Source organism: Cheilinus undulatus, linkage group 14, assembly GCF_018320785.1.
Source record: "Cheilinus undulatus linkage group 14, ASM1832078v1, whole genome shotgun sequence".
Lineage (NCBI taxonomy): Eukaryota > Metazoa > Chordata > Actinopteri > Labriformes > Labridae > Cheilinus > Cheilinus undulatus.
The window spans coordinates 10,598,944-10,609,658 of NC_054878.1; the positions used below are offsets into that span (position 1 = coordinate 10,598,944).

Sequence of the window (10,715 nt, forward strand, 5' to 3'; positions counted from 1 at the left end):
CCACTGACTCCAGCCTCAGTCCACCCCTTTTGAAATTCCCCTGAGTTCTTGAATCTGTTCTTTTTTTTTTTGTTTTTGTTGTTTTTTTACAATCCTTTGAAAGGTGAGCTCATCCCCGTTGCTTCTATGCCTTTTTTTTTTTTTTTTTTTACCACACATTTCTCTTCCAGTCTACTTTCCATGAATATGTTTTGATACAGAGAACAGCCTGCTCTGTCAGCAGTGACTCAGGCCTTTCTGACTGGCAGGGCTCTGTGCCAGTTCCTGAACCTTATTCTGAACCAGCCGGCGTGTTCAAACTGGGAAAAAATTAGTTCTGAGCCTGAAAAGTTGGTTGTCAGCTGGAACCAAAAATAGTTGGTTCTTTCTTGGGAACCGTGACGTCATCAGTGGGCATATCATATTCTAGGTTGTGAAAACAAGCAGAAAATGGAGAAAAAGTGGTCTTCTGGGGGGACAAAATGTTTGGTTGTGATCTGGGCATCGACAGAATTCCAGGAGAAGCTGAAGAGTAGAACAAAGAAGAGCAAGTTGTATGCCAAACTTGTGGAAGAGACAGGGAAGGCTGGTTTCACCTGAACACCAGACCAAGTAATTAGTTAACCCAAGAAACCGAAGAAAGAATAACGGGACGGCAAGAAAGACCTGAACAAAAGTGGAGCTGGACGTGATGATATACACTATATTGCCAACAGTATTCACTCAGCCATCCAAATAATTGAAATCAGGTGTTCCAATCACTTCCATGGCCACAGGTGTATAAAATCAAGCCCCTAGGCATGCAGACTGTTTCTACAAATATTTGTGAAAGAATGGGTCGCTCTCAGGAGCTCAGTGAATTCCAGCGTGGTACTGTGATAGGATGCCACCTGTGCAACAAGTCCAGTGGTGAAATTTCCTCGCTCCTAAATATTAAACAGTCAACTGTCAGTGGTATTATAACAAAGTGGAAGTGATTGGAAATGACAGCAACTCAGCCACGAAGTGGTAGGCCACATAAAATGACGGAGCGGGGTCAGCAGATGCTGAGATGCATAGTGTGCAGAGGTCACCAACTTTCTGCAGAGTCAATCGCTACAGACCTCCAAACTTCATGCGGCCTTCAGATTAGCTAAAGAACAGTTGTAGAGAGCTTCATGGAATGGGTTTCCATGGCCAACCAGCTGCAGCCAAGCCATACATCACCAAGTGCAATGCAAAGCGTCGGATGCAGTGGTGTAAAGCACACTGCCACTGGACTCTAGAGCAGTGGAGATGCGTGGGGATGCGGATTGATGAATCGCGCTTCTCCATCTGGCAATCTGATGGACGAGTATAGGTTTTGTGGTTGCCAGGAGAACGGTACTTGTCTGACTGCATTGTGCCAAGTGTAAAGTTTGGTGGAGGGGGGATTATGGTGTGGGCTTGTTTTTCAGGAGCTGGGCTTGGCCCCTTAGTTCCAGTGAAAGGAACTCTGAATGCTTCAGCATAACAAGAGATTTTGGACAATTCCATGCTCCCAACTTGTGGGAACAGTTTGGGGATGGCCCCTTCCTGTTCCAACATGACTGTGCACCAGTGCACAAAGAAAGGTCCATAAAGACATGGATGAGAGAGTTTGGTGTGGATGAACTTGACTGGCCTGCACAGAGTCCTGACCTCAACCCAACAGAACACCTTTGGGATGAATTAGAGCGGAGACTGAGAGCCAGGCCTTCTCGTCCCACATCAGTGTGTGACCTCACAAATGCACTTCTGGAAGAATGGTCAAAACTTCCCATAAACACACTCCTAAACCTTGTGGAAAGCCTTCCCAGAAGAGTTGAAGCTGTTATAGCTGCAAAGGGTGGACTGACATCATATTAAACCCTATGGATTAAGAATGGGATGCCACTTAAGTTCATGTGCGAGTCAAGGCAGGTGAGCCAATACTTTTGGCAATATAGTGTATGTTCATCATTTCCTCCCACATGAGAGCTGTCAAGATGATGCATGTGCTGTTTATTGGCATAAGAGGTGAGCACGTGAGTTCTGATATCAGGTCACTTGGATTTTTTAAAGTTTCAGACTGCTTTAACATCTGAACTCTACATCAGTACAGCTGTGCTCCACTTGGAGGCTTTTACACTCATATGATGCTCGGGTAGATGCTACATCACAGTTGGTCACTGTATGTCTGCTGATTCATCCCGAGAACCGCCATCAGCAGTTTCTTGGCCTACATTGTTGCTGTGGGTTTCTATTGTGTAGGTGTAATCAGTGTTTTATGAGATGTGCATGAAGAGATTAAAGTTGAGGCTGTGCAGAGTGATGAGTGTGTTTGCTTCTGAATGAAACAATGGAACAAAATGATGCAGTTTTCTGGTTAAAGGTGCTCTCATGTAGGGGTTCACCAACGCTTCAGAGGACAGTGTGAGAGATCAGAGACCTCCTCTAAAACATTATAATGTTGCAGAGAGCAATGCACACTCACAAATAGACCTTTCCTTTCATGGACACAAGAATGACAGAAAATAAAAGCATAAAAGCATAATATTCTTTCTAAAATTTTTGCATGAAATACTAGAAGCAGAAAAATCTCCATGTATAGACCGCACCATGGTCTGTGTGCATCTTTTAAGACCTCTACATATGAAAACATACATTTCAAAGACTTTTTTTACACATCTTTAACTTCAGCATTAATCTCACTGTAGTTTTATCAAAAATGTACCTAGTTTGATGTTTATCTTTTTACATGAAGCGGTAAGAGATACTGTTTGAAATCATTTTAAAAATAACTAAAACCTTTTGAGAAGACATTCTGCAACTCCTCTCTGAGTAGGCATGTCTCAAGGCTCTTAAATAATCTGTCCCGGGTCCTTGGTTCAACCAGAAGAAGCTCGTGGCCTGCCATCTTAAGGACTGTCCCAAAGCTCCTAAATGGGACAGAGAATTGTGGAGAGGGGGAAGAGATCTAAGAATTAATGATAAATGACACACGAGAGGACACTGCAGCCCTGCAGGCCTTTATTAAACTACACAACATCAGCAGATTTAGAAACAGAGAAAAGAAGGTCTTTAAAACTGAAACTAAACAAAGCACAAATTGAAACTGATGATTACAATCTGATTTTCTTACAAATCAGTCAGTAATGGGCTTCTTGACAATTCACCATAGTCTTAATTAAATCAATAGAACAGGAGTCAGACCTCCCAATATTGAAACCAAATAAATATTTTAATCCAATGGACTCATTTTTTTTGTCAAATTCTTTTGTTTTCCTTCGTAACTACGTATAAATAGTTGTTTGCCTTTGGCAGTGAGATCAGTTCCAATCGCCTAAACTGGAACTGCCACTAGGGGGCGATTGCCATATTTTGGCTGGCATATTTCTGGGGCTGGCATGTCACTGGGTTTGATGCTAAAATGGTGTGTTGTGACTGGTGGGAAACACGGGTAGGAAAACTGAACTCATAAAGTGCCTGAAGAGGTATGTTGACATTGAAAAGGTGGTTTTCATGAAGAACAGATGAATGAGTATATGTTTATCATGCGTCACAGTCACTTATAATTACTGATGGATTTCTATGAATTGGAATAAACATTAAGCTAGTGGTTTATCACCTCATAGCAGCTTATAGCCCAGTGTTTTTTCCTCTGGACGTTTTCTGGTTTTAAAAATCTTCTAGGGGCCAGATGGGAAGCTGTGGCAGGCCTGATGTGGTCCTCGGGCCACCTGTTAATGGTCACTGGAATGGTCCCTCGAGTCTAACTAAGGAACTAGATATTCGGTTCTTTTGATTCACCATCAAACATGCGTTTCCTCGTGTTTTTCTCTACGTCTAAGTGCAAGAAATGGACCCAAGTGAGCGTCACATGGACAAAACTGGAAGCAACTGTGGCTCAGGTAGTGGAGTCGGTTGTCTCTCAGCTGTCAGTCTAATGTTGATGTGTCCTTTGGCAAGACCCTGAACTCCAGTATGCTCCCACTGCTGTGGGAGTGGTGTATGAATGGAATTAGTTAAACCTAATGGCCACTCCACATAGCAGCTTTTGCCATCAGTGTGTGAATGTGCAGTGAATGGGTATGGCTGGGCAAACACTGTGATTTCCACCTGACTCTCTATCAGTCACGTTGGAATGTCAGCTTACTGTGTGTAATGGGGGTTGCATGACTTGCGTATTTTTAAAGTCGACTTTCTTGTGATAAAAGCCGACTTAACTCTGACTAGTCATTGATGAAATCATGAATAAATCTACATTGTATGTGCATAACACAGAATTTACAAAAACACCCTGATGCACTGTCACTAGATCTCTAGAGTGGCACATTATATGCCTTACCTGCCATCTTCTTGGTGTCCATTGTTTCATTTATAATAAATTAGCCTTTATTTAACCCATTTAGACCTAAGGCCACCAATAAAATGCTCTATAAAAACCTAAATATTGTTCAGATCACTAAGACATCACAGATATTTATAGTTTTGAGACTAGCTCAATAGGGTCAGCCTTGTGTAGTTAAAATTGATGGGATGTTCCCTGCTAACTTATGCTTGTATTTAAACTTGCACTGACCCTGAGTTTGGATTTATCAGCAGTTAAGACCAAGTTAAGTTTCTGCAGACAAGACTGAAAAACAGATTTTAAACCTGAAAAATGTATTTACAAAAAAAAAAAAAAAAAAGATTTAATCTGCTTAAAATAATGTGAGGCATTTGGCAAGTTATCACAAAGATTGTTGACGTAGATGGAGAATAAAATAGGTCCTAAGACTGAATCTTGAGGCACACCTTTAGGACCTCCAGAAAAGAAAGAGATGGAAAAAAAGTTTGTATAGGAGGTTTTCCTGATGAATGTAATATATATCACATGCAATGGATATATGGATATATATTTGCTCTTATCTTGGGTCCCACTCAGACATCTATTTTAAATAGAAAATTATTGTTGTTTATCTTATTGCTGGCTTCACAATGTTAGAAAACTTTCCAGATTGAACTCCAGTCTATATCAGTGTCTTTGTACTTAACCTTCTCTGCCATATAAATAAAACACACAGGAATGTTCACACAGAAGCAAACATCTCGAGGGGAAATGACTTTTTCACACCTTTCAATATGAGAAAACAAGTGAGACAGATGAAGGCGTCAGCTTACTAGGTCACACTTTCACATGTGTGAGGATGGAAGGTTACGACTGGGTCAGGTAGAAAGCATAATGCCTGAATAAACACTTTCAATAAATGCGGTACATGCAGAAAGTATACAGACGCCCTTCACTTTTTCATTTTTATCTATACTCAGTACCCCAAAAGGAGAAAATACCAGCTTGATTTCTTTATAATATTTTCTTGGACAATGTGTTTTTTTTGTTTTTTGTTTTTTTTTTGCTGTTCCAGAGGACGTAAAGAACATGAGTTTAGTTTTATCTGAGTTAAGAAAAAGTTGCACCAGACAGAGCTGATGTTGGACTAAATCAAAAGCATGCTACATATTTGCAGAGGGTTCAGGAGTAGGTGCACAGCAATAGATTACTGTATCATCTGTATAAAGATGCAATTGAAATGTTCCTTCCAAGCCAACTAATGTAAACAGTAATTAAGAGGGGTCCCAAAACTGAACTTTAAGGTACCCCCTTTTGGATCTGTACTTCTCCTCAGTGCAAAACAGATGAAAGCTTGCCTGGCTTCACATTGAGTTTTGTGTAAACTCCTAATGGGATTTCATGTGTTTTGCTCTGAGAGTCTTCCGTATATCCACTCTGCCATTAAGCCCAGATGAGTGGAGGGCTGCAGTGATGGTTGTCTTTGGGAACTCTGTCCCGTCTCCACACAGGCTCTCTGGAGCTCAGTCAGAGTGACCATCAGGTTCTTGGTCTCCTTCTTTTCTTTGATTCCTCAGTTTAGCCAGTTGACTCTTGGAAGAGTCCTGGTTGTGTCGAACTTCTTCTGTTTGAGGATTATGGAGGCCACAGTGCTCTAGGGAACCATCAGTGCAGCAGATTTTTTGTAGCCTTCCCCAGATCTGTACCTTGCAACAATCCTGTCTCTGAGCTCTGCAGGCAGTTCCTTTGACCTCATGGCTTGGTTTTTGCTCTGATATGCGTTGTCAGCTGTAAGGCCTTTTATAGGGAGGTGTGCCTTTCTAAATCATGTCCAATCAGTTAAATTTACCACAGCTGGACTCCAGTTTAGGTGTAGAAACATCTCAGAAACAATCCAGAGAAATGGGAGGAACCTGAGCTAAATATCAAGTGTTTTGCAAATTGTCTGAATTCTTATGTCGATGTGATATTTCAGTTTTTCTATTTTAATACACTTGCAACATTTTGTAGATGTAGAGTGTAGATTAATGAGAATACATTTTTTTTGAATGTATCATCAGGCTGCAACATCAGAAAATTGAAAAAAATGAAGGGTCTGGCTACTTTCTGAATGCACTGTTAATGTTTAGTTTCCAGCAGGGCCACACATTAGAGGGGATAAAGAGGAGAGCTTCTAGGGTCCAGACAAACTGAGGGGCCCCTGGAGGTCAGCAAAACCATGGCCCATTATAAAGTTAAGCTGTGACAACATTATTTATTTTTAACCTGAATAATAACCACTCTTATCAAGGCAACAAACAATGAATTTTATTTATCTGTGCTGTATTTATCAAACTATAAAAGCCTGCTCTCAAAACAGAGTTACCTTTTTAGCGGGGATGTTAACAATGTGGACGGGTACACTGAACTAAACCATTAGGAAAGTAGTGTCAGATTTCATAGCTAGGCCAATGTACACAGATGTCAGGATGCCAGAAAATAAAGCAGAAGAAACTGAGATGTTTTTCTTTTTAAAGAAAAGAATAATTATTAAGTAGCCAAAAAATGGGTGAAAGGGGTAAAATTTGACAAAAAGTGGAAAATGTAACGAAAAGGGGTAAAAAGTGGCATTCTTTTTTTTAAAGGCATCAAAAACGAGCAAAAAGTGGCAGAAATGGGCAAGAAATTGCCAGGAAGTGGAAAAAAGGGTGAAAAACCGTTGAAATGGCTCAATGGGCAAAAAGTGGAGAAGGGTTGCAAGAGTGGGCAAAAAGAGTAAAACGTGGCAAAATAGGGCCGGAAACTGGCAGAAGTGGATAAAGGGGGAAAAACAGCCAAGGATGGCAAAATGAACAAAATTTGCGAAAATATTATAGAAATGGACAAAAAGTGGCAAAATGACAAAAAAAGGGCAAGAAATTGGTTTAAAAAAGTCAAAAAGGGTCCAAAGGTGCAAAAATGTGTGAATATGGGCAAAGGTTGGCAGTCAAAGGTAAAATGCGTCTAGAAAAGTGACAAAATATGCAACATGTGGCAAAAATGGGATAGAAGGCAAAAAAAGTGACAGAAAATTGGCAAAAACTGGCAAAATGTAATAACTGTGGTTGAAAAACAGCAAAAATTTGTCATATTTGGCAAAACAAGTGGTGTTAATGAATGGAAAAACTGGTGTTAATGATAGCTTGACTTTTCAGCTCCAAAAGAAACTAACTGTTATCCAGGATGCTACCACCAATGCTACTGATCCAACATGCATGCATTGATATCATCAATAAATCACAACTGAGGAGGACACATTCTCTTGGTTTTTCAGGGGCCCGGCCAAATCTGTGGGTGCTCCTGGTTCCCAGTAGCTTTAGCTTCCCCTTTGAGATGATGTTAGACCAGCCACTTGTCTCTGAAAAAAAAACATGGTATCAGCCAGTATCAGGGCTGTTTAGTTTTCTCTTGCTAGACTGAATCTTTTATTCTATTTGCTTATTTGGCCTCATTATAAATTTGGGCTCTGTTTTGCATTTTTTCCTCACTCTTTGAGTTATACTTTTGTCAATGACTTTAAACCTAATTAAAGCAGTTGTACCTAATGTTTTGGTCCCTGACACTATGATCAGATAAGCTTTCCTCTGAACAGATCTACTTGTGTATCTCTTAAATCAGTGACAGTCATAGCGAAAATGAGAAGACCTTACCAACATACACAAACTCAATCTGCCTGCATATAAATAGGGTGTGAGAGTAGACAGAGAGAGAGTGCAGAGAGGTTCTCCAGTTTAAGATACGACAGAGCCGACATGACCATGCAGTGGGTGAGTTTTCCTGCTCTGATTATCTGTAGCTGCTTTCATAGATCACAAGATTATTTACAGATTAGCTTAAAGGTCTACATGAAGGAAGATCAGATGTTTTAATCCTATGAGAACCAAGACTATAATTAACTCAAATTTTAAACTTTGTTTCTTAAAATTAAGAAAAAAAAAAGTTTTAGCCAGGCCTTATGTACAAATTTATTAAATGAAAATGACTGGATTAAATGACTGGATACAAAGACAAAAAGGACTAGATGATTAGTCCTCTTTTTGAATATCTTTTAGTTTCTTTTAAAACCTGTGTTATATATATAAAAAAACCCTGACAGAAATAATGACTTTGCTGTGTTTGCTCTTCTTTTAAGGTGTTACGATCATTTCTGATGCTGAGCCTGCTGGTGCTCTCACATGCCTGCAGAAAAGCCCAGAAAGTGAGAACCAGTCCGGGGAGTAAGACTATGAGACTCGTCCTGGACCCCTCAGTGATGTCTCACATCCCCACAGTGTCTGCCTCAGCCGTCGCCAATCTGTCTCTGTCACCATGGACGTACAGGTGAGGCCCTTAATGTCACTGTTTTTCATCACCTGTCACCCTGGGGTGCCTTAAAACAGCACTGGACATGTTTTTGGTCATTTTGTTAGCTAAAGTTTGAACTTCTCTTAGAGACTCATATGACCCATCTCGTCTGCCTGCACGGATCTTTCACGCTCACTGCCTGACCTCCGGCTGTCTGAGCCTGCAGGGGGACGGGGAAGATCTGGCCCTGATAGCTAAACCTATCTGCTACCAGGTCCCAGTCCTCTACAGGTGAGCTGCTAATGCACATTAATATGTGAAGTGGATTCCCAGTTAACAGTCAACCCACAGAGACTCCTGAAGCCGTTTTGTGGCTTTTTTGCAAATGTTCTGTTTTCTTTTTAAAATGATTTTGGCTGTGTAAGTGCTAACAACATTTATTTTGGAGGGCAAGTTTTTTTTTTATAGAATTTGGACATTTTAGCATCAGAACCTACAAGGGTTCAATAATAAGCTCTGTTCACTTTTTACATACACTCAACACCCTCCTGATCAAAAATGCCCCATTGAAACCCATTAAAATCACAATTTTTCATCTCCAAGCCATCGCAGTAAGAAATGTTCATTTAATCATAGCAGGATTTTATTGGATAGTCATTGCTTTAAATTTGCAGTTTTTCCTGTTCATCACCAAACGTCAGCCATTTTCCTATATTTAGCATAAAGAGAATAGCATGCTGTGTTTCTGGTTTCCTATGCTATGAGATTGTTAACAGTTTACATGGATGCCTCTGTGCATTTTTGAAAATTATTTCAATTTGTGTGTTTTTCCACATTAAAACCAAGGGGATTTTATGCCTTTAAACTGGCATTTAAAGTGTTAAATTCCTAAAATTTTTTCAAAATGTAATTTTTCTCATCAGGTTTCATGTTGATGAAAAAATTAGTAGGTTTGTCCATTTCTGAACAAGGAGTCTGAGTGTAACGATTTTTTTTTTTATGTGAACAAATAACATAATTATCAAAGTTGCTGTTCATCATTAACATATCCAAGGCTGTGATCACCTTTTTTCAAGGAAATCCAGTTTGTATGTTATTTATGAAAATTATTTCATTTTTTGTGTTTTTCCAAAACAAGGGGATTTATGCCTTTAAAATGGCATTTAAAGGGTTAAATTCCTGAAAATTAATCAAAATGTGATATTTATCATAAGACATCATGTTGATGAGAAATTAAAGCAAAAAAGTGGGGAAAATATTAGAATATAATATTTAAATGCTTTTTATGTATGGTGTGCATTTTTGGACACCAAGATGCTCTGTGTAACAATTTTTTTAGGGTATCTGAGGGTTAAAGAAAATATAGCGTTAGTTCAGGTAGGCCATGCTCATCAGGGTCAGCCAGCTGATTTGCACTCTGATGGCTAATCGCACTCATGCTGCCTTATTTAACCTGATCTTGCCTGGTTATGCTTTGCTGCTTCCTCCACCCCAGCTCTTGCAACCCTCCTCCACCCCAGCTCCTCCTTCATTTTGCTTCTGGCTTAATCAGAGTCACTCTGTTGTCATTGATGCTCTGCTCTGGGTTTTTGCTGCTTCTGTTCCTGCCTCAGGCTTTGGTTATTGGCATAGGAAGAGCAGGAAGGTTAGCTGTTTCTGCTTAAAGCTTTTCACGTAGTCACATGTTTCTTGACAAAATGGTCCTGACTCAGATGTAATCAGGAAAGCGTGTGCTCTTAATCTCTGGCATTTTTTACTCCAAACAAAAAACTGATTTGGGTTATGCCATTAAATGGTAAGCTGCACTAACGATAATACAGGACAATACAGTGAATTCTGTAAAACTGGTTTACAGTAACATTCTTACCTTTTTGAACAAGATTGAATCATTTCTATCTTAAATTTTTTTTGTAGTTTTCTTTGTGTGTCTGCTTCAGTCCACTTAGATTTTATGTAAGCTCACTAATCCCTCCTTTTAACCACAGAGTCGAAAGAAACAGGTCCAACAAGAAAGAAGGGACAAAGACAAGGAGGAGGTATGTCTTCAGGCTTGGGACGGAGAAGGTTGTGGTGGGCTGTACCTGCGTGAGGCCAAGTGTTGTACAGCAGCCGTAACACCAGGAGA

At 39.9% G+C, this 10,715-nt stretch overlaps 1 protein-coding gene across 1 annotated transcript; it reads left to right on the forward strand.

The window, feature by feature from the left end:
* Positions 1 to 3,973: 3,973 nt before the first annotated feature.
* il17a/f3 (interleukin 17a/f3) lies at positions 3,974 to 10,705 on the forward strand. The gene is made up of 4 exons (XM_041805985.1): positions 3,974 to 3,982; positions 8,439 to 8,626; positions 8,738 to 8,881; positions 10,576 to 10,705. Exons 1-4 carry the CDS (start codon positions 3,974 to 3,976, stop codon positions 10,703 to 10,705), a joined length of 471 nt encoding a protein of 156 aa, XP_041661919.1.
* The last annotated feature ends 10 nt before the right edge of the window (positions 10,706 to 10,715 follow it).

Bases quoted from the DNA above. Each gene is read 5' to 3' on its own strand.
- il17a/f3 (XM_041805985.1), top strand. The intron at 8,627-8,737 runs GTGAGGCCCTTA...AACTTCTCTTAG, and splicing joins CTGTCACCATGGACGTACAG to AGACTCATATGACCCATCTC. The intron at 8,882-10,575 runs GTGAGCTGCTAA...TTTTAACCACAG, and splicing joins CAGGTCCCAGTCCTCTACAG to AGTCGAAAGAAACAGGTCCA.